Raw genomic sequence first — 26384 nt, 5'->3', positions numbered from 1 at the left:
TTTGAATTGCGTCTGGTTGTACGGTGTATACTGTATAGTTTTGCTGTTGTCACAATCTTGTCAAGATGTGCACTCTCAGCATTTACAAGATCTACACTCAGTCCAACATATGACCAGAAAATATCCCACGCATTTCACAGAAAGAAGCAAATTGCATTGATGCATGTTCAGCTGTTCAAGATCAATCCAGATAGACTTGTACAAACCATAAGTTGTACAACCATGCAAAACAGTTCCCAAGATGAGATCAGATGAGCAGGATATTTCTCGCAATGGTCTTTATTTAATATACATCAGCAGTGATGTCTCAAGCATAGCGTAGTTTCTTCAGACATCTGCTTCCTCTCTTCTTCAGAAAGAGACAGAGTTCATGCAGTAGACATAGCCAGACTACACTTGACAGAGTTCATGCAGTAGACATAGCCAGACTACACTTCCCTAAAAAGATATGATATCTTCATGCGGATTTCGCGAAGCCAATCCTGTCCTTACCGAAGTCGAACACCGTGTGGTAAGCTCCCATGAAGACATCCCCAAGAATCCTGCAATGGTTCATGCCAAGCTTTTAGCAGATTGAGACGAGGAAGAAGAAAGAAGAAACATGTTGAGAATCTTATGGTGCGTACCAAAGAGGACCACGTGGGGGCGGTATGTCGAATGCCATGAACCCACTGATGCAAACAGTTTGCCCTCCTTGCTCCAGTTTCACAATGTACTGCAACACAAGTATCACAAAGTTTAAGAATGAACGCAACTGCAGTGATGGATGGAATAGAGGAAAGAACTTGTAGTTAACTTTACAGATTCTACGTCAACCCAACTAGAATCAAAGTGGATAAACTACTTCATAAAGTCAACCACACTGCATCTATCAGTCATCTCTTGTTTTCAAATATCAAAAAGTAGAGCTATGCTATAGAACTCGGAGCCTTCAAAAGTTCAGTTATGAACTACACCAGCACTGAATCATTCTGGATCTAAAGAACCAACATGTCACCTATGATAAACATCAAGCAGAAATGTTCAAGTTCACCGTTATGTTGTTCACAAAATGCTCAGTAACAATGCAAGGCGCATAATTCTTTTTTTAATGTAAGGCACATAATCTTAACAGTAAAATAGATTAATCCTTTATTAACAACAGCAACATTTGCTGGAAAATTTGGTTACTAAAGTTAGAAAATGAGCAACGGCCTATAGACTACTAGAAAGCACCTGCTCTGGTGTCAGGGTGAAGGTCTTGTTTGCAATGGTGAATGTGAGATTTGGCATCTTTGAGATCTGGTGGCAGCTGACTGTTGATTCTCCGTTGGGGCTTGGTAGACGCTCACAAAGCTGGAACACAAGGGACAATCTTGTCATCAATTACATAATTCAATGATGATAAAAAAAAAAGAGCAGAGTAGATCACAAATGTAGTAACCTGATTAGCATATTGCAATATGAGCTCCTTCGTTTTATTTTCACGGAGCTGATTCTCTATCCACACAACAGCCATCTGACAGGCTGAGCACATAACGTCTGAACCCAGGTTTTCTTTACCAATAACAGATTCAATTTCATTACTGCAGAAGATTTCACATAAATATGTTTGTCACATCGTGAAATAGAAAATATGCAGTAACACTGGAAAGATAGTTTTTGCTCTCATGTATACTACAACAGCCCAGCATAATGGACTCACCTGACAGAGTGAGTGCCATCGAACAGACAGAGACCAATCTGGCTGCAAACTCTCTGCGGATCTGTCTGCAGAGGCAAAGCATTACCAAATCAGTAGAGTTCAAGATTAATTAACCGAGCACAATCATCTTATAACATCTCTTCTACAGTTGGAAGTCTGAACAAAAGCTGGTAAATGCAGCAACTAGCAAACCTGCGCTATGAGCAAGTCGAGGATCATCTCTCCATACTCGCTCACCACTGTTTTGCATTCCGTGCTGAGAATTCCCTCAGCCCCAATTGCATGGTTCACCTGAGCAATTATAGCCTGTAAACAACACATGATTCAAAATTTGAGTCATGCCATGCTGTCAATTATTGTATCTTCATCTACTACTTGGAGACCTTCTCCGTGTTTTTATACTGCCACCAGAGAGTATCGAGCATCTATGATGCACCGAGGAAAATCTCCGTATCAATTTTATCCGTATCGATGTACCGACATTATATGGAATGATACATAGTATAGCAAACTAAAATCAATCAATAAACTTATAGAAGATCCAAATCGCTAGTTTGAAGTTACATACTGTTGGACCAGCCAGCAAAGAAGTTCCAGAGTCCACAATAGCAGCACAGCCTTTGGCACAGAAGCCAGTTGAGTGGCCATCAATAAGGAGATCCCCCATGTCGAACTGCCAGTATCCTTTGCGGGATACAGGGACGTAGGTGTGGTTTCCCTTGTAGTGTTTAGGGTCCACGCCGCCAAAGACAAGCTCACCACCCGAAGATGCATCAGGATCTCGGTTAAGCCAGAATGAGAAGACATTGTCCGCAAGCAGTTTCTGCTCTTGCATGCTCTGCCTGCCATTGCAAATAGGAGAAAAAGGCGCACTTCAGATGGCAAACTGGCAAACCAAATTGGAGGAGCTAGTAGACATACCAAATTGGAGGAGCTTTGCCGACAGAGATATCGGGGTATCCAAGACCAAGAATGCCATCAAACTTCCCAAGGATAAATGTAATGCTGGTTTCGCGTGTTGTCTCAATGAACTTCTGAAATGGGTAGAATAAATTGCAGCATTAGAGATACATTACGCATGCGAATGTTAACATGGGGAATTACACTGGAAACACAATTAACCTGGCTTTTCACCACAAGATCGCCAACCAGCACGTTATCCATGCTGAAGAATCCAGCAATTGAACCAGAGCCATAAGTAATTTTGCAAGTCTCTCCTGAACAATTTGGTGAGGAAAGAGTGGAGACATTCAGTAATCATCTTTGAGTGGTGCAAAACCCGTATCTTTAAGGAAGATAATGCAATATAGGAGTACCATCTTCCTTGTGAGTGCTGGACTTGCTCGACTTGTATCTGTGGTGGAAGTAGCATGCTATCTGCAGTGGAACATTGCGTGCGGTCACATTAAACATCAGATTTTCAATGATCTATCACATCTTAAAACTACAAAAGTAACAGCAGCAGATCATTTCCCAAGATGGGAACCGTGAACGCACCGAGAAATAGCATTTCCCCGAGGGAACCCACAGGTTGGAGCTCCCGGTGTCGAATATCACAGTGAAATTCTGCGGCGGCGTGCCGATGCCAATCACCCCAAAGTACTGGGTGTTGAGGTAGTCGTCCAGGGGGACGGCGTCGCCGTTCGAGCCGCTGATCCTGAGACGGCGGCTGTCCTGCCTCGCCACCTTTGCAGCAGTCAGCGCTTCATAGTCCAGTTTGTTCTTGTTCAGGTTGATCCTTAGCAACCCATCAGGGGAAGCATGAAGCAGCAAGGCGCAGGATAGAGCCCACAAACAAGCAGTCACCAGCAAGAGATGCCTGTGCCTCATGATCTGGGAGACCCAAAGCACCTGAAAATAACAGGCAACAGCCTCAATTAGATAAGACTGCTACGCAGTATGCACTTATACTTATCATTAGCCAACTTGTAAGTCAAACAATTAGGGAAAGTGCCACTAAAACAGAACACAGCAGGAAAACTACAGATTTGGTAGAGGTTTTAACCAAACATTCCACTAAAACAGAACACAGCAGGAAATCTACAAATTTGGTACAGGTTTTAACATATATCTTAAACACCTCCGGATAGAGAAACACAGCTCTATATGAGCTTGAAATGCTTCTGTGCGATCCAATCAACTGGGAACAAGATAGCCAATCAAGGTAACAAGGAACTCAACAGCAGCATATCAGCACAGGCATGCATCGAGTCAAGCAGAACCACACAATACATGCATCCAAGAAACAGCATACACAGAAAGAGGGAGACCAAGAACTCCTAAGGGCTTGCAAAGCAGTACAGCCTCAAATAGACAGATTGGCCAGTGTAGGAGTGATGGGAAGTAAGCAATTAGCAGGCAATTAAGATGGAGTACTAATCAACTAAGCACGTAATAGTACTACCTTGCTTGCTCTGTGGAGCAGGAGTAGCTTGCTTCCAAGAGCTGATTGACAGGACGGTGGCGAAGTAAAGGAGGGGCTGTGAAGTCAGAGCATCCCATCCGGCGGAAAGAGGAAGAAGAGTGGACGACAGATACAATACAACAGAACAGGACCCGCAAACCAATCGCGTCAGAGACTGTGGCAAGCGGCATCTTCTTCGTCCCACTCGAAGCAGACTGACAACTGATAATTGAGCGGAGAACATTGATGCGTTGCTGTGTCACCCGTGTGTGGGCCCGCCCGAAAAGCCGAGCCTGGCCCACGTGTCAGTGGCAACGGCGCTGGAGGTAGGTTTGGATGTCGGATATTCCAGAGCCCAGAGTCAGTGGAGTAGGTTTGGATGAAGAAATTGAAGTCGAAAGCAACAGCTTGGAGATAGCGTGGTGCATGCGGCGGAGAGATATTTTGTAACCCAAGCTAATTTTGTGCACGAGTTTCTTTCAACGCTATAACTCATCATATATTTATAGATATATATTTGCTTCAACGTTATAACGGTGGTTTGTTAAACTTTTTTAGCCTCTACCCTATATGTCATAAATTTGTTTTTTTTCAAATTTTGACAAGTGTGACGGTCATTTTATTTATCATACTTTTTTTTCATCCATATTCGGATCTTCTAAGATTTTCTATATTCTCAGGGTATATCTCTGTACTTAAGAAGGAAATCCTTATATGTATAAAAATTGTCCGTAGGAACCGGAATATCTCATAAACAAGAAATTTTTTTCCTAAAAAAATAAGAAAGAGTACAAGGGCTCTATGATAACCCCTATATATATATATATACAGAGCCAAAGGATAAGTCCATTCAAGACTACAGAAACCTTAAGCCTTCAAGCCTTATGTATACCCGATCTGCATTAGCAATCCTCCATGACTACGCACAAGAAGCTCCTTGACTAAGTTTAGATCTATTTAAACTAGTTAAGAACCCTTTTAAACAGTCTTAAAAGATCAATACAAGATAAACATGGTGTTGGGCTTTTATCCTAAAGGAGGTATGAATCTGTATAAATCTCTATTTGTGGCGTATGATTCAACTACAGGAAGTATCCTCTATTTTATTCACAAGTTCGTAAGATCGGTTGTTCACAAATCATCGATAGTTGGCGGTGTTCGTAGGGAATATGACCAAAGACATTGAATCTTGGACCACACAACATTCCATCAACTTCACCCAAGTCTGCGTCGAGGATCGGTTTCTCGGATGAGGGGTTCTACGACAACTTTACCCTCTCGACCGACAAGGAACCGATAGTTGACCCGGTGGATCTCGACGACAACCTTACTGATCGATTTATGGATCAATGTGCCAAAGACTACGACATCGAGTTTGAACCACTCGGTGGCCAAGATGATCATGCAAACGATGTTTGCCGCAAGTCGAGATCCTCCCCTGCGGGTTTTGACAATATGGATTGTCAAAATACCTACCCAGAGATTTCCTCTGATGACAAATCAATGATATATCTGGACTTCTCCACTGGAGATTACCCCAGAGAAGTCTTCACCATTAGAGATGAGGGCGCTGGTCCATCCAAACATGATGAAAATGATCCCATAAACACGTGGTACCATCCTACTTCGGTTGCAAGAATCACCATGTAGCATCTAGGCCCCTAGGTAAGTGGTAAGTGTTTCGGTGATTAATGACAACCATATCATTGTGTCTAATAATTTTTTTGGAAGAGAATAAAAAATTTAGTTCGCAATGATATTTGGGTATGCTTGTTACCTACTATGCTTGTTACCTAAAGCGATTATATAGATGATCAAAGGACATGTGCATCAAGATTAAGTACCTTCTAGTTCTAAGTGTCACAAAGGAGATGAAGGATACTTAGAGTAGTATAGGTCTTTTTTCTTAGTCTTTTGACCATGCTATAAAGAGGGGCTAAGAGTAGTAGTTTGATCTAGTTGAGTCTAGACGTGGTTTGATACACACTTGTGAAATTCTAGCACCAAGTAGCTCATAGAAGCCCATGGTTGATATGTTGAGAAATTAGAGCTCAAGAAAGTTTGAATTAGATGAGCTTAGAAAAAGTTTAATTCGCTGGATGATTCGGAGTCCGAAGAAGGAACCCACCAGAGCTTTATTTGTTCAGCAAGACAGAAAGTACTTGAATACACGGGATGATCCGATGTATAAGTTGAAGGATCACCAGACGATTATTTTTTGCTGATACGTGTCCAAAAATTTTTAGAAGTGTTTCACTAGATGGTTCGGTGTTAGTGTGGTGAAATCACTAGACCAATTTCAGCAAAACTGATCTTGCTTAGGTCAATGAAGTTGAACTCACCGGATGATCCGGTGATGGAAGTGTGGGATCACCAGACTAAGTTTTCCAGAGGAAAAATTGAAGATGGTATACTCACCATATGGTCCGGTGAGGTGATTGGAGACTACACCGGAGTAATAGTTCCAGAGAGGGTTGTTTCGGGTGTTTTTGAATTGGAACTACTCACTGAATTATCCGGTGATAGTCATATATGTACACCGGAGTTTTTCCTCCAAAGGAGCCTTTGATGGCAGAAGCAGCTCAATCCATCGGATAGTCTGGTGTTGGCTTGATGAGAGTCACCAGACTAATAGTTCTAGAGAGACTTTCAACAGATAGTTTTGACTGAGTTACACTCACAGGATAGTCCGGTGTTGAGTGTGTGTTCACCGGAAGGATTCATTGGACTATTAACAGTACAACGGCTAATGATAGCTGGCACAGTGGAGGATTGAAGTTTGAACTCACCAGATTGTCCGGTGTGAGTAAAAAGATACTCACCGGATCATCCGGTGTTAGCAGAAAAAGTGGGTGGTTAGGCAACGGCTATAATTTGGTTCTTTAGCCTATAAATACCCCTCCACTTGGTTTCATTTGGCCTGTTAGAGACCTAGAGAAGCTCATACACTGTGTGTGTCATCTAGAAGCAAGAGAGAACACTTGAGTTTATTTTCAAGTCCCTAATTGAAGATTAATGACTTTATTAGTGCTTGGAGAGTAGCAAGTGTGCATCTAGCTGTAGTCTAGTCTTGGTCTTGATCAAGGGTGAAACTATTGGTTTGTTACTCTTGGTGGTTGGTAACACCTAGCCGGTCTTGGTGATTAGAGGTGTTCTCGATGAGCTCTTGGAGTTCTTGTGGAGCCCCAAGAAGAGCTTTATACTTGGTTTGATACCTGTCAATCCGGAGATGGAGAAGTGACAATCATAAAGGAACACTTGAGTCTTCGTGACTCAAGTGGGAGCGATATTCTTGGTGGAAGCTCCAACAATGACTAGAGGGGAGTGCCAACTCCTCGATACCTCGGGAAAAAAATCCATGTTCTCTTGTCCATCTTTTTACTATTCCATAATTTAATTTGAGCATTTACATTCTTGCAAGCTTTCAAATTCTACTTTTTCTTAGTGTCTTTGGTTGCTTGTTTTATTGTCCTCTCCTATCTTGTTCGTGTAGTCGTATTTCCTTTCTTCTAGGCTAAGATTGCTATTTGTTCTAGATTTTGGTAGAAGTTTTAATTGCCCAATTCACCCCCCTCTTGGGCCATTCGATCCTTTCACACCAACCAACCTCCACTGATGACAACTCCTCCGATCCAAAATCCCAACAGGATCCAAGACCTCGTGTCCCCTGATCATTAACAGGGAACTCAACACTTCAGATATGCAGTGGCTCAGAGGCTCCACCTTCTAGAGGAGGACCTCTGACAACCTCTCACTACAAATTTGACTATGCCTAGCGGCAAGGACTAGGTCAACTTGATGATCTACATGACTAAGGAAGCTATCCTATAGTCCGGGAACTCTCATCAAGCCACAACTACGAATAGCTCTAACTAGGGAAAGTCCTATGTTGATCCTTCCCGTGATGACTTAGATCCGAAAAGGCGCAATCCGTGGAACAAGATAGTCTAGGAAGACAACCGAGCGCCTAGTCGCAGTAGGACCTCACTAATTAGGAACCACCCCATAAACGATCTGCGCGAAGTCATCGAGCAGCGGAGACACTCAAAGAGCCCCGAGGAACAATCGAGTTCTCCTCAGAGGCCTAACCAGAGGTCATCCAGACGTCTTTCGAGTAGAAGCTACGGTCGATCTTCGACCCAGTGGGAAGAACCCCCGTAGCTCCCTAGACCGATGAGGGTGCCATCAATAACTGCCAGGTTTTCTCTCTGGATCTACAGAGGGTGGACTGGCCAGCTCGGTTCCACCCCCAAATCGATCGAGAAGTACAACAGAACCTCTAATCCCGTCGAGTTCCTCAAGATTTACACTACAAATATCCAAGTGGCCGATGGGGACGAAGATGTTATGGGCAACTACCTCTCCATGACCCTTGAAGGGTCAGCCAAGACTTATGTCGGTGTAATAGATAAGGGGGTACCCCACTGAAAGGGTCCTATGCTGCCAAATATCAGTCAATGGTTGATATCCTCAAGAGCACGGTTTCACCCCATGACTAGGGTGGGGCTCAGTCGACCAGCCCCCTAGTTGCAGGGTAGGTACTCAGCTAATTAGTCAAATCGCAAGAAATACTATCCACTTCAGTTTTTTCCTTTCCCAGACACCTCCTTTCGATAAGCATGGTTATGGACATGTGTAAAGTTAGAGTGGCATGTCTTGTGGCATTTAATGCTACGGGACGGCCTCGTAGGCGAACGTGACAACACTCAGCGGACGTGACAGGGCCTGCAAAGCGACCAGGGCAGGTTGGGCTTGCATTCTCTCTGTAATGATGATCTAGGAGTAGTTGACTTCGTTAGGAGTAGGTCTGTTACATCAAGAGTTTACGCAGTCATTCTATCTCAATAGTAGTTGTGTCTAACATTGTGAGTTCTGCTTCCATTGTTGACCTTGTCAATATAGTCTGTTTGTAAGACTTTCATCTGACAGCATCACCATCAAGAGTGAATACATATCCACTTGTGGTCTTGATTTCAGCAACATCGGATATCTAGGTTGAATCACTATAACCCTCCAGTACTACTAGTTACCCAGTATAATGAAGTCTATAATTAATAGTACCTAGTAGGTAGTACATGACTCATTCAAACGTACGCCAATATTCAAAAGCACGCCTATGGTAATGGTAGATTTTCAGAGGCGGGCAATATAAGAAACCACCTGTGTAAAAGGTCATTTTCAGAGACGATTTCTTTTATGAACCGCCACTGATAATAGGATGATTACCTCAGAATGAATAATAGTTTATCTTAAAAAATTCATAACGTTTTCTTACAAAATCAGATGGGACAAACTTTATAGGAAAATTATAGCCCTCGATGAGACCTACAACTTTGTAGCTGAAAACTTTTTTATTTGAAGCCATTTAGATATCCAAATAATGGTTTGAAATTTCAGATAGAAGAGATAAAAAAATTGCATATTCTATTAGTATCACTAACTTCTGTGGTGAGATGATAAGGATGTGTGTCACTAACTGAGAGGTTCCAGGTTCGAGTGCCACGAACCGCTACCGTGTGTATTTCGCGTGAAAAATCATGTGACTTGAGACTTCAGCCACCGGATTACCTGGTCGGCCAAAAAGTCGATTCGAGGACCAAATACCATAGAAGATTCTTTAAGTGAATCGCTTTTAGTAATCAGTTTTCACATGCGGTTTTTTAATTGCGCATTTAAGAATCGTCTATTTCTATAAGCCTTTGATCAGAGATGAATGGCTAAACACCTTTGTAAATAGATTACCATATATCTCTAAAAACTATTTATGTAGTAATGAATAACCATCTTGCTTGACTAACTTCTGGCTTGTTACTGTCATCGGTCGTCCATACATGAGCCAATTGCCAATACATATGTCGTATCCATAGAATCATGCTAGCTACGCAGGAGACGACTTTGGTTGTCGGTGACAGGATTAATTTAATTTGTCGGATCGCGATTCCATCGGAACCAAGCATCTGCCACACGTAGCTCGTCGGCAGCCGCCTCCTCTTCTTTCTCACTATCTTTCTCACTAGTAATAGTGGATTAATTGCACTAGATCTTGTTAGAAAAAATAACACTTTCAGATTTAATTTAATTTAATATCTAAGTATCATATAAATATGACCATATGCAAACAACAAGCTCCCCGACAAGCCTCGACTAGCTTTCCGAGAAGAATTCCGATAAACTCTGACAAGCCTCAATAAAGTCTCTAATATATAATGGATCGCAGTGTACATACCTAATGGCAGCGTGAAATGCAGAGAGCTCGTGATGGCGATGCAGCAGAAGATGACGAGGAGGACAGAGTAGAAGCATATCACGATGATGTAGAGGAAGCAGATCGTGAGCAGTCGTGTCAATCGCTTTCAAAAACTTTATTCGTCCTCTCTCAGTGTAGGATCCCAAGAGCGATGGGTTCCGGATACCTACTCTCCCGTTTATTAGTGCACGTCGCCCAGCGAAATAGAGTAGACTACGCGCAACGACACAACAGAGAGAAGAGGCCAAAACCCTAATTGCGTATATACTTTGTGGTGGCAGCTAACATATGTATATAGAGAGAATTACACGGTTCATATGTGCTATGATCGGAATTAGTTATGCGCCACGATCAGATTCTTAACTGACATGATTTCCATATATATGTGTGTTTTCCCATGCAGCAAAAAAAAACTGTAAAAGGAGGCTGCAATTGCGTAAGCTACTGGACCCGATTTTAGTGGACTTATCTACTTTGATGCATTATCTACCACATTCTATGACAGTCTCTTTATAAATTTATCTACTAGGTTTTAGCTATTTCGGTATAATCCAATGCTATCACTCTAGATTTTCTTAGTTTTCTGACAGATTTCAATCGTCTCTTTACATGTCTTGAGGATTTCATGTTCTTAGAACTGTTCACTTTGACAATAATTATTTGATTATCACAATTTATAAGGATATCTGATACTGGTTTTTTAACCACTAGCAAATTCATTAAGAGTTCACATAGTCATTCTACCTCAATAGTGATTATGTCTAACGTTGTGAGTTCTGGTTCCATAGTTGACCTCGTCAATATGGTCTGTTTGTAAGACCTTCATAAGACAACATCACTGGCAAGAGTGCACATATATCCACTTGTGGTCTTGATCTCATCAATATCGGATATCTAGTTTGAATCACTATAACCTCCGGTACTGACAGTTACCTAGTATAATGAAGTCCATAATTAATGGTACCTAGTAGGTAGTGCATGACTCGTTCAAACGTACACCAATGATTATCACCCGGGTTAGAAGTAAACCGACTCAATTTGCTCACAGCAAATGAGATATCATGCCTTTTAGCACTAGCTAGATATATGAGTGATCCGATTATCTTAGAGTATCTTAGCTGATCTCTATCAATTATTTTATTATTTCAAAGTATTAAGTTAGAATCATAAGGTGTTAGAGTGATCTTGTTGTAGTATAATCACATTCTCACCTCGCATCAATTTGATGTTTAAGATCACATCAGTCTCTCTCATATCGGATTCTTAATATATATATATATATATATATATATATATATATATATATATATATATATATATATATATATGTGTGTGTGTGTGTGTGTGTGTGTTTGCTCATGCCGTAAAGAATAAAACTGTAAAAAGAGACTGCATTGGTGCATTCTACTGGACCCGATTTCGATGGACTGTTCACGTATATGTCTTGCCCCCTTCGCTCCTGCCCGGTGAGGCGAGGCGAGCGAGAACACGCGTGTGTTCTCTTTCTCTCATCCACCCACTTAGCATGCGTGGATGTGAGAATTTCTTTTAAATTGGCCTACCTCTATCTTCATCTAGCAGATACTCTAAAATTTTATCCCCTATAACACTATTATAACATCTTATAATACTATCATAATATTTTTTATTATTTTATCTCTAACAGCTATCATATTTTCTATCTTATTTTTACTCTACTCCTCTTCTCAAACTCATAGACATACTCTCTTAACAGTAATAGAGTTCAAAGAGAATACACAAATATGCCATGGCTGTTTCACTATAGCAGGGTGGCGGCAACTCAGCTGCTGTAGTGATACGCGAGGCATTTACCGTCCCTATTGGAGAAGGACTAAGATGAAACTAAAATATATATCTTCACCTTCATTTAGTGGACTAAGATTTATTTAGAATTCGGAGCTACATCCATATATCTAACAGACCTGTTGCCTAGATCTGTGCGCGGCTTGAGCTTCGGTGCCTCCGTCCGTCTGCCGTCCCGAGCTCTGGCTCCTCTGCTCATCCCATCTCTCTCTCTTTTCCATTTTGTCAGTTTTTTCCTTTGTTGAGAGGAGCAGCCGAGCAGGAGGATCTGAGTGGAAACAGAAAGGTGACAAATCCACTTTTGGGGCGAAAGCCCATGACACAGAGAGATTGAGAGGCAAAATAATGATGGAAGCTGCGCATCGCTGGCACCGTTTCTCCCCAAGTTACACACGAACAAGTTGGGCTGGTCTCACCAGGGCTTCAATTATGGGCCTAATTCTACTAGAAAAAAAATAAGATTTTACTCATCCCCATCATTCATTTCTTCCTCTTCGGTGCTTGTTTCTTAGAATCGAAGGTCCTCAACAACAACATTTTTTTAAATAACAACTCAGGGTTTTTTTCCAACTAAAAGCACGAGCACTGTTGTGTCATGTAAGAAGAAAATGCCATATATTAAGGAAAATGAGATCAAACCATAAATCCCTTAGATAAAAGGGCAAAAGCGAGCAAAAACCGCTAGCACTACTGGCAAATAATCTAACTAAACTAGATCAGAGCACCGACAAATGGTGATCTTATGAGCCTCGAAGTGATATCGTAACTTACGAGAGGCCACCAGTACCGCATATAACAACTTCTGCACTTGCGGTAGCATTCTTTAGGATCGTGAGCACTTCATTGATGTACTACACTGGTTGCTAGCTTTTCTCTCATTTGTCTTTCACTTCCCTTTCTATCACCAATACCCTACTTACAGCACGTGGTTCAGCCACGATATGTAAAAGCAAATCTTCATTAGGGTTGGGAGCAAATAGCACTAGGGGGTGAAAGATACCTCTTCAATTTATTGAATGTCTTCTCTGTTTTTTTTTACTATTCAAACTTATCATGTTGTCTACTTGAAGAAAGAAAGTACTCGATCTCCGAGCTATGAAATAAATTGACTAAGTGTTGCTATCCATCTGGTTAGTCTCTAAATTTCTTGTACTGACTTAGAGGTACATGTCTTCAATAGCTTTGATCTTCTCTGTATTGATTTCTATTCCCTGGTAAGACACTAGATATTCGAGTAATTTCCCCACATTAACTCCAAATGCGCACTTCTCCAGATTCAACATGACTCGATTCTTGCGCAAGTTGTTCAACGTTTCTTGTAGATCAGAGATGAGATCTTCCTTCTTTCTGGTTTTGATGACGAGATCATCGATGTAGGCTTCTACTTTCTAATCGATCTGATCATAGAGTGTTATCTGCATTCCTCATTGGTATGTGACACCGTTATTCTTCAATCCGATGGATATTTTAACATAGCAATAGACCCCCAAAAGAGTAATAAATGAGGTCTTCTCCTCATCTTCTGGATTCATGCTAATATGATGATAACCAGAATAAGCATCTAGAAGGCTTACATAGTCGTAGTCAGAGATGGAGTCAACTATCTGATCAATTCATGGTAAAGGAAAATCATCTTTAGGGTAGGCTTTGTTGAGATCTATGAAGTTGATACACATTCGCCATTTGTCGTTTGACCTTTTTATCATAATATGGTTTGCAAGCCACTCGGGGCGATCCACCTCTCGAATAGAACCTGTCTTGGTAAGCCTTTCAATTTCCTCTTTAATGGCTTCTTTTCTATTAGGTGTGAATTGTTAGAGTTTCTGTTTGACCGGCTTTGCATCGGGTCGGATAGCTAGTTTATGTTCAATCACCTCCCTAGTAAACACGGGCATGTCTGACAGTTGCCAAACGAACACGTCGGCATTTACCAGGAGAAAGGTAATGAGCGTGCGTTCCTATTTGGGATCTAGTTTGGAGCCGATCCAAACGATCTTGGAAGGCTCAGGTGGATCCAAAGGAACTATTTTAACTTTGCCGTGAAACTTCATGACAGCCTTAGGCCTCAATTTTTTCATCTCCTTGTCAGGTGGATGCTGCGTGTATATGTCTAGACTCCATTCTTCACAGCGTAAGTTTGCTTTCGTGTAAACCCGGATGGTAATGATTCCCTTAGATCCTAGGATTTTTATGCATTGATAAGTGTAATATGTGGCTGCCATGAATTTGGCAAGAGTAAGTATTCCTAAGACATTGTATGTCGCCTTGAAATCGACCACGTCAAACATAATTTTTTCTGTTAGAAAGTTGTCATGCTTTCTGAAGGTAACAGATAGTGATATCTGGCTGATGAGAGTGGCCGAGGATCCAGTTATTATAACGTGGAAGGCTTGAGTAACCGGCTTAATTGTAGATCGAGAGATTTGCATTCCTTCAAGTGCGTTAATGAAGAGGATGTTCAAGGAACTCACTCCATCGATAAGTACTAGGGCAACTTTGCAATTGTTTATCATAGGCTCAACTATTATCGGGAAGCGGCCTAGCTGTACGAATTTATCAGGGTAGTCTTTTTCGCCGAAGGAGATTTCGGTGTCTGACCACTTCACGTTCTGATGACCCTTAGGGATGACGGCTAGGACTTCTCAGGCCACCATCTTGTAACACCACTTGGACTCATAGGATGTAGAACCACTGAACATGTAGTCGATTGTCCTCTCACTCGGCTGGAAAGGCATCATGTCCGTATCATCCTCACTGCCATTCGAGTTGAAGTCCCTGCTTTGGGTCATGACCTGGATCTTCTTTCCTTAGTTGCTTTTTTGACCTTCGCTTTGACCAACTTTCTCCAGAGGTGGCACTCGTAGATGCTATGGTTGTCGTTTTGGTGGAAGTCGCACGAAGGCTTTCTGTCTCGTTTGTCGGAGCCTGGTGTAAAGCTTCTATCCTAGGAAGGTCTAGAGTGCTAGTAGGGGCGAATGTCGGGCGGTTATGCAAAAACTTCGTCAGATTTAGCTTTGTTGCACTTACTTCCCTTGGTGTTCTTCTTACGTTTGCTCTGGACCTTGTCACCACCGAGCCCGAGTTGAGGATGTTTGATGCCCTGAGTCTTCTCCTTGACGTAGAGGAGCACATCCTCAGCCTTAGAAGACTTATCGACGATCTGTATGAGCTCTTTAACTATTTCAGGTTCCTTTCTAGCGATGTCTTCAACATAACACCAACTCTTAACCCCTTGAGTGAACGCCTGGATGACATCATAGTCACTAATCTTGGGTATGGTATTCTGGGTATTACTGAAGTAAAGAAGCGCAAGGTTTAGTTCCCCATCTGCTCGCAATGGTGGAGATCGTTTTTCGTGTCAGGGCGAATGTAGGTACACTGAAAGTTAGCTCGGAACACGTCATAAGGCTGCTCCTATGAGTAGATTGTTTTTGGTGATAGATTGGTCAACCATGTCCTGCCCACACCTTCAAGGGCCTTGGGGAGATAATTCACCATTACCTTCTCGTCCCCACTAGCTGTTTGGATGGTCGTGGTATAGATCTGGAGAAACTCAATGGAATTTGTGCTTTCATTGTATTTCTTGATCGTCCGGGGCAGTTGCCAACTAGCTTATATTCCGTACATCTAGAGAGAAGGGTAGTCATCTGTTGATGGTGCCTTGTTTGGTTCCAGCAACCTTGAGAGTCTTTCCCATGACGATCGGAGACTGGTCCCAGTTTGATCGATATCGGGACGTTTCCCGATTAGATCGATGAGGAGTAGAAGAAGCCTCCTCATAAGCTCCCGGGCGTCTTTGCCGGTTGTCGATGACCTAACGCAAGTCATTAATTGGATGACCTTTGACTGGTGAGGTTCAATGACAGTTATTTGTCTGATTGTCATCCCAGGAAGCCTTGTTCCTGGGGTTGCGCCTTTCTGGGTCCGACGCGTCTGACGATAGGGGATTGTCTGTGAAGGTTCATCTAGCCCCTATGTATGGTTTTAGGAATTAATGATAATACCTATGAACTAACAATTATCAATATAATTGTTAGTAGGTTATTTTCATGGTGATGCATAGAGAATTAAGCATGGATTTATTGAGGAATGCCATGCAGTTAAGAGAAATGCATCAAAATGAATGAGCTCTAAGTGATGCTCGGATAAGTGGTGACAATACCTATGAACTAACAATTATGTTGAGAATTTTTAGTTGGTTGTGTTGGGTAACGGGTAGGCTACGCTAGCACAAAATAAATTTTCTCTACCGCATTCAACCAGGAAGCCATGCGAGTAGGGGATCATGTTACCACTTGACGAGCAGTGCAGCGGAAGAAGAGTTGGAGCAGACCAATCCAACGTCGTGCGCATCAAGTAGTCGATCGTCAACCTCGTCTCGAGCACGTCCCGAGCACCTTCCGAGTACTCGCGAGTACGTCCCGAGTACTCCCGAGCGCAACCCGAGTACCTCCGAGCACGTCTCGAGTACCCCCGAGCACGACCCGAGCACCCCCGAGCACGTCCCGAGTACCCCGAGCACGTCCCGAGCACCCCCGAGCACGTCCCGAGCACCCCCGAGCACGTCCCGAGCACCCCCGAGCACGTCCTGAGTACCCCGAGCACGTCCCGAGTACCCCCGAGCAGATCAGCACCGTAATAGTAGCAGCGCCTCTACGGTATCCACACGTACAAGGATGGAATCGCCGTGAGCCGGTGTGCTAGCACCGCGCGCCCGGCTAGGGTTTCGAAGGGAGTTCGGGAATAGGAGGCGGCCAGGGTTTTTGGTGGCAAGATCTGTTTTCCGGAAAAACTCAATGCGCCTTGGCCCCTGCTTATTCTTATATAGAGCACGCTAATGGGCCTTTAATCAACATTAAAGCCCATTATGACTCTAAACCCTAATGATCCTTTAATCAACATTAAAGCCCATTAGCAGATCCAATCCGCAAACTCGATCGCCTCTAGGGCATATCACCAACAGGTTATTCCATAGGAGATGCTTAAGTGATAAAACATGTATTCGTTGAAGAATGTTATGAGATCAAAAGATATGCATCAAGATCATTGAGCTCTAAGTGATGCTCATGTGATGAAGAAGAAACTAGAGAGGAAGAGACATCAGAGTTTAAGGATGATCTTAAGAATATTGATAATAAGCATGAAGATCAAAGTTGTAGAGATAAAGTAACTAAAGGTATGAAATTATCAATTGAGTTTTATGGACTAACCCATGTGTTATGTGCTTGAGAGAAAGTTGGGGTTAGGTTCCATATGAAGGCAAATATTGAATTGAGATATTCAATGTATTGAATTAGAAGAGCATGATCAAGACAAGCTTAATGGATAACTTATGTGTTTGATGCTTGTGGTTCATATCTTGGTGGTAAACAGGATGAAGATGGTGTGAAAAGAAAAGTCTTCCATGTTTTGTGTATGGAAAGCAATTAAGTGAACTTCATCAAGCTTCCAGAAGATCAAGAGAGGATTGAGATGGGAAGCAAGGATGAATATTTTCATCAAGCATAAATGAAGAGTTAATGATAAGCCTAAAAGAAGCATCGGGACTTGGATGATGTGTTCATCAAGTCCAAAGGGATGGCTAGCATAATTTTACCGGTCAATGGTGATTAGAGAAGAGAAATGATTGGATTGATATGATAAATATTGTACTATTAAGAGAGGTCTAGACGATTGCTTGAGTTTTTACCATATGTTGATAAGTTCAATCTTGCGTGTGCATATTCTCTTTGGTAGGATACTATAGTTTGCAAATGGGTTTTACAAATAACTCAAGTCCATGTTCCTACTCCGTATGACATGTTACTAAGTTTGCAAAGGTGTTTTGCAAGTTTTCATAGTGAATGCTTTAACCCTTGGTCGCATAGAACTTTTAGGTTCCAAATTTGTTTTACAAAAGATTAAGGTTCATGCAGTTTTCATTATGGTGGATCTTTGGACTATGTTTTATATTTGATCCAATGTGTTTGAGATCAAGCAAAAATTAGTTGAGATGTGTAGCTCTCTGAATAAACTTTTCGTAGAATCCAAGATCACCTAAATCGGACATCACGTTAGAAAGTTATCGCCGTTTCTCTGAGTATCAGATGTGCTGGTCATGGAGTGGTGGTCCGACCGTCAAGAACTCCGATCTGACCACCGTTGTGGTGCTCTGACAGCCAAGATGATCGGTCTGACCACTGAAGCTTACAAAGAACTTTCATCTCTCTAGAATGGGTGGTCGATCTGCCAAAGGCATGAAAAAGTTGTAGCGGCTAGTTTTAGAGCAGCTGGTCTAGTGATGGTCTGACCACTAGTTGTATGACGGTTTGACCGCCAGATACGCAGAGAAGTCAGACTTTGGGCAACATCTAGTTTTGGTGGCGTGGCCTATATATATCACTTGTCTAGTGTCTTGAAGTAAGTCTCCTGCCCCCATTGAGCATCCTTGAGAAAAGTGAAGTTCTCCCTATACATTTGTGCATGTGTTGCACATAGAGAAGGTTATAAGGCAAGAATCAAGTGCATTTGCATTAGAGATTGAGCTTTAGGCACTTGGTGAGAGTCAAGTTCTTTTGGCTTGTTACTCTTGGTGTTCGCCAATACCTAGATGGTACGATCGCGTTGTGATCTGATGATATTCTCAAAGAAGCTTGTGAGAAGACTCGGTGTGATTGTGAGAGGCTTTGTGCACGCCTTGCCGGAGTGGTAAAGTGCAACTATAGTGGAATCGAGATAGTAAGTAGTTCATTGAATTAATCTAGCACAAGATCGAGTTGCTCGTGGTGAGTCTCTTCTCGTGATGAGAATTGCATACTTGATAGAGGAGCGGTTAAATGCTTGAACCCACCTCAATGTAGATTAGGGGAGTCACCCACCTCAATGTGGATTAGGGGAGATCAGCAAGTCTTCGAGACCACGGTAAAAAAATCTAGCATCTCCTTTGTGCTTTGCCTACTTAAGTTTATTTATATTGTACAATTTATATTTCTAGAATTATAATTACCAACATGTCACCCTAGGTTGCAAACCTTTACATAGACATAGAATTGATCACTTTGTCAAGATATAGATTTTGAGGGTGTTATATGTGTTGTAACCAATCTTTTAATTTCACATTAGAATCAGTTATATCTTGCTAGAAATTTTAGAATCACCTATTCACCCCCCTCTAGTCGGCCTCCTTGATCCTATAGTCTGGTCTACCCCGATTAGCACTGTTTCTGGCTAGGGCCTGATGAGAGTTCTCGGTATGGATGATGATCTCCTTTGTTAAGTCAACCGTCAAGTTCATCCAATCCTTACCGGCTGGGGTAGCTAGATCTGTGGTCGGAGGGCGCATGAGGGCCTCCTGTAGAAGAATGACCCTCTTAGTAGTTGTGGATTTAAAACGATTGGCCCCTGTTAATAATGGGAGCCTGTATGATAAGGGTCCTGATAAGAACCGGAGGTGGTGTGCCCGCCTACGGCTGACACCTGCTGCCAGGGTCGAAGGACCTTGACCGTTTGCAGGGTTATCGTCATGATGACCCAAATCATCACCCCATCTGCGATAACACAAACTTCTCAGGATAATCTCCGCTAGAGTAGGTGTTTAGATCCATCATGGATGCTTCATCAGATTTCTCTGGATTGGTATCTTGGCAATTTATGTTGTTAGAAACTGTGGGGATTGATCCCAACTTGCTGTGAATCAGATATTCACAACTGTCTTGGTAGCCGAGTAGTTCAAACTCGATATCGTAATATTTAGTGTATTGATCCATAAATTGACCTACCTCGTCGCTTGAATCGTCATCGAAAATTTCATCACTGAAATCCACCCGATCGATCATCGGTTCGTCGGGAAGAGAGGTAAAGTTGTCGTAGAACCCCTCATCTAGAAAACCGGTTTTTGGCGAAGTTTCGGGCGATGTCGACAGCATCTCGTGTGTAGATTCTTCAATGCCTTTTTTCATGATCCCCATGGACGATGCTAGCTATCGACTATTGATGAACCATCGATCTAACAAACTTGTTGAAGAATTGGAGGATGTTTCGAGTATACGAATCGCAAGGGGAACATACAAGGGTTCGTAAACAGGTTTGGACCCCCTAGGGATAATAGTCTTATGTTCTGTTTGTTTTGTATTGATCTGAGCCTGTTACAAGAGGAGTGTATATTGGCTAAATGGATCTAAACCTAGTCGGTGACTTCTTGCTTGGCTTCTATTGGCTTGTCTCACTTGTTGTCCTCTGTCCTCTGTAGGTCCCTTTAACTCCATATATATAGAGGTATCATATACCATCTGGACTCTTTCTTTCTATTCTTATAGATTGACCTTCCCAGTTATACAACGCTTTGGGTATCCACGGGTGATTTACTTTCTTCCAAAAGTTCCTCTTCATAGAAATAAAGATACACCTTAAAAATTACGCAAAACCCTAAAGTATTTACATACAATAACTATTTATTATTCATGATCACTTGGCTAATCATGTACTTTGCTACCACTCAAAAAGATTCATGAAAGTTGGTACTCCATTAACATTCAGCACCAGTAGCATGGAGTACAAATTACAAACACCATTATTCCATTCAGCATAAAGAGGTAGCCGCCATTTTTGGGGGCAGGTACTTGCGATTACGAATTTCAACGCTAGTTGTGACAAATTAAAGCCAAATTACACGCAAACCATCAAGCTAGAACATTGACAAATTGCAAACTTGCAGTCGCACACTTTACGAGAGAGCATATATAGTACCATGCGTGCGTGTGACGGATGGCCTACTGGTTTCCGGCGGCGAATGCGTTCATCTGCTCCTGGAACTCGGGCAGGTGCCGCTCCTCGACGCACATGGTCATGATGCGCGCGCCGGCCTTGGGCACCGGCGGCGCACCGATCACGGCGACGGCCATGAATGGGTGGTACGAGAAGGGCACCACGTTCGCCGGGGTGCCCCACCCGTAGTCCGCCTCCAGGAACCCGAGCCGCGTCCAGTCCGATACGAACAACGTGTCGTAGGTGAAGGTCAGCTCGTAGGGATCTAGCTCGAAGCCCCCCGCCGCCCACAGCGCGAAATCCGCCGCCAGCCGCACCTTGGCGTCCCGGATGGCGCGCACCACCTCCACCACGTCCGCGCGCGCCACCTCGCCGGCGCCGCGGGTCGCCGCCACAGGGTAGAAGCAGTTGCCGTAGAACCCCACGGCCGTGACGGACGGCAGCAGGTGGCGGGTGTTGGCGAAGAAGCAGACGTGCACGGGGCGCGCGGCGTCCTCGTCGTCCTCGAGGCGCAGCGCGCGGGTGCGCGCCTGCCACGTCTGGGCCACGCACACGTCGAAGGCGGAGCAGCGCTGCCCTGTGGACTCGAAGAAGCGGGACTTGACCTTGGCGATGTGCTCCGGGCTGTAGTCCACGGTGAAGTAGCGGAGGTCCAGGAGCTCCAGCCGCGGCGGCGGCGCCGGCATCTTGGGCGGGTCCGGGATGAGGTCGCGCGCCCAGACCGGGGGCACTCGGGGCTTGGGCAGCCCCCGCGCGTAGTCGGCCACCGCGTTGATGAACTGCCCGGCGCCGAGGCCGTCGGCGATGGTGTGCACCGAGATCAGACCCACCACGAAACCGCCGCACGTGAACTCCGTCACCTGCACGTCAGTGTCAGCCATTTACTAGTCGTCGCATTCTGAGACTACTTTCCATTCGGTTCCCAGCTGCATCGTACTTGGCAGTGAAGATCGATCATCAAGCGTTTTCATGGAAAGTAAAAGAATTATGCTTACAATTGGTTATCATGCATGTCATCAATGTTACGTGATACGTTAGATTTAGATGCCTAATTTGTCCAAAAAATTTAGACACATAAAATATATAACATAAAATCCGATATAGGTGTTAAAATCTGAGTCAGATTCATGATACCCGATTTGATAAAAAAAATTAGACATAAATATGTCGGTAACAGTGATGCCTATCTAGTAGTACAAATGAATTTGAGGTGGCGATCAAGGAAACTGATGGTTAATTTGGTAGCAAGATATAAGATTTTATTCGCGGCCATTGTCGTTCAGAGTGAAAGGCTGAAAGGTACGTGACCGATGGAGTCGTCTTACCTGCATCTTCACCTTTTCTCTCACCCAACAACTTACGATCTGTTACGCACAAGCAAGCCTTTTATCTCATCCCTGTACGTACGTGGTACGTCATCCAGTGGTCAGTACTATATTTCAAAGCCTTTTTGACGCGCAGACTTTCACCAACGACCCGAGTCAATTCACCACTAGATTCAGTGAAGATTTGCGGTGGATTATCCTTTTGCACGATGACCGCCATCAGTGGCGATTTCAGTCGAGGTTTTTTTTATCATTCCAGGAGATGTACCAAAAGATATCAAATTGTAGTAACTCCCTAGTTATAATTTTGGTACCTCCTAACAATCATAAAATTAAAAACTCTCTTTTCAATCAGTATAGCAGTACAACACTGCACTGTATGCAGCACTGTGCGCGCACGGACGAGTAATCAGGAGTTGTAATAACGCTAACATGGCATCAGTTAGCCATTAGTTTTAGCTTTTTAATCTCCAGGTTATAAGTAATTGCATTATGTGAATTGAAGGATGAAATAGAAAGTTCATGGCCCATGCTGAATCATGATTAATCCAACTCGAAAAGATATATATGAGAAAGGATCGAGCTAGCCATGCTCTTTGGTTGGCTGTGAGTGGCTAGTCAGCTAGCTAGCCTACATGTTGAAGAAAGTTGCTACTCGCTAGTGTAGTATGTAAATGATATGCAGTTGCAAAAGGATTTTAGGAGCTATGGATGTCATATCTAGCACAAAGTCATTGGTGGATGCCTCTTTCCATCCCAAACTACGCACCCAGTTTTTTTTGAACCATTTTCAAGAAAAAAGGGGAGAATTGCGAATCATAATTGACCACTAATCCTTTATCCGGAAGCAAATAACCAATATAATGTGTTAACAACGACCCTACACCTGTCGATAGCTACATAAAGCGATCGACATGCTGCCCTAAACACTACGTATGCCCCATGTCATCTAATGATCTAATGTTACTCCGGCAAGCTCTTCTTTTTTAGACTACACGATCTATCAAAGATACAACCAAAAAAGACGTATTTAATTAATTTAACAGGTGGGCTGATTGATCCCAACAAGAACAGCACCACCTGGAATCATGGTAGATCGGAAAACCCCCGAATCTTTTCCTCTATATATTTTGGCCCACGTATGTGTATATATATATAGGGGACTATCTAAGTAAATGTCGAATGTTTGTTAACCTCAAAATCTATCGATTTTCTAGCCATCATAAGAATCCAACGGCTCAGATCAATCCAAGCCACTTTGCCCCCACCCTGCACTACTCCACCTCCTCGCCGCCTGTCGTCTTCCCCGACACCGGCATGGCCAGCTCCGCCGCCTTAGCCTCCTTCGAATCTTCTTCCACTTGGCCGGCCATGGATTCGAGCTCTCCTACCTCCACGCTACCCTGACTAGCTCTAATAGCAACACCGCCGCCTAATTCATCACCCTCGACCGTCTCCTCCCCTAACCACTACAAGCATGATGCCCCAACCACCGCCGCCGCCCATCGGCGGTCTTCCACCACTACGGTAGGAGGCGCCCCCACCACCTCGCTGTCTAGAACACCGACAGTTAAAATTTCAACTGACTCCCTTAGCCGTTCCTCTATAGTTGAAGGCCACCAAATTCCCTAAAACCTTAACCCCCCACCCTACCCGAACTAAGCTCGCCGAAATTCAAGCCCATACATTTAAACTATCCCATACATTTATGAGCTTCCATCCAACCGATTTCAGCTATTGAATCCTGAGTTGTATTCGAATAGTTGTACTGGTAGCAGGACACTTAGCCGTTGCATACAGGGATATACTATACGTACGTGCAACCTAGGAAAAAGTAGCAGTCATTGTAGTGGTAGGTAGGTGGTGCACTTCTGAAGCTGTGGTGTGTGATGCAGTAGTAGCAGTTGACGTACGAACTAGGCGGCAATTAAGCATGCAAGATGCATGAGCAGGAGCTGATAGATGAATCGAAAATTAGAGATGGAGTGAAAAAAGAAAAAGAAAAAGAAAGAGATAGAAGCTTGCTGCTTTGGCGGACATGATGGACAGATGGAGCTCATGCTCATCGCCTCACCTACCCGATAGCGACTAGGAGTAGAAGTGATCGTGCAAGCACGGATGCGTTAGTGGCTGAGAGATCTCGATGTCCTAACTGCATGATTGCACGCCAAAGCGTGCATACCTTCGGACCTTGCGAGGTACAATCCCTATCATGAGGCTTGAGATATGGCACCAACGTTTCTTTGCTTCTAAAGGTTCTCTTTTGCGTTACTTTTCTTCATGTTCCTAAATTTGTTACCACTGCTACCTACATGATGTTCTAAGCGAAAAGAAAAAGCTTTTGCATCACTAACAAGCGTCGTTGCAATGGTGAAAGTCATGCAGGTGCAGGTTATTACTGCTAAGTCGTGCATGCATGCAGAACAGAGTAGGAATAATACGAACGTACTATACGTACGAACCTGTATCATGAGCGGCATGTCGAGGGGGTCGACGTCGGGCGCCGGCTCCGGCAGCAGCTCTTCCTTGGGGATGAGCATGGGGTGGTCCAGATGCTTCACCTCCTCCAGGCTGCACGCCGCCACCGCCTCCACGAACCACGCGCCCTCCCCCGTGCACGCCACCCGCACCTCGCCCTCCTCATCGGCCACGAACCGCCCCGCGAACGGGTAGTAGTCCACCAGCGCCTTCCCCAGCGCCTCCCGCAGCGTCTTCGCAGGCTGCTCCCCGCCTTCGCCGCGCGAGGCGGCGGCAGCGCCGTCGAACACATGCAGCGACCGCACCAGGTGGCGCAGCCCCGCCACGCGGTCGATCACCGACAGCCACAGCGTTTCCTGCGGAGTCGGCGACGACGGCGCCACCAGCAACCTGCTCGTCCTCGTCACCGGGAACCCGACGCTCCCCATACTAACCCACACTACTTGAAATCACCTTCTTTTTTGGGTGATCACTTAGCTATCCTTGGATTGATCGTATACGGTACGTGAGCTAGTGTGTGTTCATGATGAAACGTGAGGAGATAGCATGGGTATATATAGGCCTAAGAGGACGTCTAATGGCCACAAGCGATAGGAAATTAATATTATGATTAGTTGATAGTTAGTTAATTTATTGGCCAGGTGTCCACTCATGACTCAGGTGAGGGATTATCAAGTGTCGATTCTTTCAACTGAGATCGGTTTGTTTGAAGCTTCTATTTTTTATTTTTTAAAGTTATTCTTTTAGTTTTTTTAAAAGCTATTTTTGAATTTTAGTTGTTGATTTTTATAATTAAATTTTAATTTCTCAGCACATAATTTCTCAGAAAAGCTACTCTTAACTAGTTTCTCAGCTTCTAGTTCATTTCTTCAGAAACATGCTTTTGCTTCTCCAAAAACCATTTTTCAGTAATCCCGTTTGTTTAAACTTATTAACTTCTAGCCAGAAGCATAAGTCCAAACAAACATACCCTAAATATGATAGCTAAAGGAGGATGATTGATTGGCCCCACGCAATCGCGATCAATGGCGGGTCCAGGATTTTCAACTTAGACGTATATACATGTCGCGCTCGTGCCAACGCAACAGTTGCATCCTCGCACTAACTAGCTCACGCCAATGTGCCACCATGCCCCATCTCGCTCACGCCCATGTCGTAACAGCCGCCCCTCCCAGCTCGCTCTTGCGCCGCACCCTGCCAACGCGGCCCACATCTCACTCACGCATGTTTCGCCACCGCTCACGGTCGACGAGTCGAGTGTAATGCAAGTCAGGCCGTGGGCCGTCACGTATGCGGTTATCACGCACACGGTCTCAACCTCTTAGGAACCAACATACTCATGCACACGGTCATCACTCGTGCCTCGAGAGCGCATGGGTCGCTATGCGTGGTCGTGTGGGCCATGATTCATGAGCATTCCCACGTCAACACCCGTCACGTCGTGGCGAGATAGACTTGAACACCTATAGATAATGACATATAGAAAAAATTGCACATACTTTTTGGTGTACATGTACACCCATATGCTTGAGTAAGCCCGCCTCAGCTCGCGACCAACTGATACTGTACTGATCACGCAGTTTGGACCGTCCAATCAAACAATTAATCAACAGTTCAGATCAAATCCAATCGGTAATCATCAAAGAAATGAACTGTCACTGTCTATTTCTATAAATCCAC

At 43.7% G+C, this 26384-nt stretch overlaps 2 protein-coding genes across 5 annotated transcripts; both read right to left on the bottom strand.

The window, feature by feature from the left end:
* Nucleotides 1–132: 132 nt before the first annotated feature.
* Nucleotides 133–4279, bottom strand: LOC133928397 (aspartic proteinase-like). 4 transcript variants are annotated; one of them, XM_062374712.1, is made up of 13 exons: nt 4089–4279; nt 3182–3535; nt 3001–3061; nt 2807–2901; nt 2606–2718; nt 2253–2526; nt 1877–1990; nt 1685–1749; nt 1424–1565; nt 1216–1335; nt 627–715; nt 437–542; nt 133–398 (listed from the first exon to the last, which is right to left on the bottom strand). In XM_062374712.1, the coding sequence occupies exons 2-12, from the start codon at nt 3512–3514 to the stop codon at nt 458–460; spliced, it is 1491 nt and encodes a 496-aa protein (XP_062230696.1). In that variant the 5' UTR covers nt 3515–3535; nt 4089–4279; the 3' UTR covers nt 133–398; nt 437–457. The 4 variants fall into 4 exon arrangements, with proteins under 4 accessions (XP_062230696.1, XP_062230693.1, XP_062230694.1 ...); XM_062374709.1 differs by having other exon boundaries at nt 133–542; nt 4089–4278; XM_062374710.1 differs by lacking the exon at nt 4089–4279 and adding an exon at nt 3939–4082 and having other exon boundaries at nt 133–542.
* A 16362-nt stretch (nt 4280–20641) lies between these two features.
* LOC133928394 (acyl transferase 4-like) lies at nt 20642–25250 on the bottom strand. Its single transcript, XM_062374706.1, has 2 exons — nt 24689–25250; nt 20642–21761 (listed from the first exon to the last, which is right to left on the bottom strand). The coding sequence occupies exons 1-2, from the start codon at nt 25130–25132 to the stop codon at nt 20907–20909; spliced, it is 1299 nt and encodes a 432-aa protein (XP_062230690.1). The 5' UTR covers nt 25133–25250; the 3' UTR covers nt 20642–20906.
* Nucleotides 25251–26384: the final 1134 nt, after the last annotated feature.

Source organism: Phragmites australis, chromosome 9, assembly GCF_958298935.1.
Source record: "Phragmites australis chromosome 9, lpPhrAust1.1, whole genome shotgun sequence".
Taxonomy (NCBI): domain Eukaryota; kingdom Viridiplantae; phylum Streptophyta; class Magnoliopsida; order Poales; family Poaceae; genus Phragmites; species Phragmites australis.
This window is presented reverse-complemented; position numbering and strand designations above follow the sequence as displayed.

Bases quoted from the DNA above. Each gene is read 5' to 3' on its own strand.
- LOC133928397 (XM_062374712.1), bottom strand. From the start codon at position 3,514: ATGAGGCACAGGCATCTCTTGCTGGTGACTGCTTGTTTGTGGGCTCTA. The intron at 2,527-2,605 runs GTATGTCTACTA...TTGCAATGGCAG, and splicing joins GGCAAAGCTCCTCCAATTTG to GCAGAGCATGCAAGAGCAGA. The intron at 1,750-1,876 runs GTTTGCTAGTTG...TTGCCTCTGCAG, and splicing joins TCGACTTGCTCATAGCGCAG to ACAGATCCGCAGAGAGTTTG.
- LOC133928394 (XM_062374706.1), bottom strand. From the start codon at position 25,132: ATGGGGAGCGTCGGGTTCCCGGTGACGAGGACGAGCAGGTTGCTGGTG. The intron at 21,762-24,688 runs GTTCGTACGTAT...ACTGACGTGCAG, and splicing joins ACATGCCGCTCATGATACAG to GTGACGGAGTTCACGTGCGG.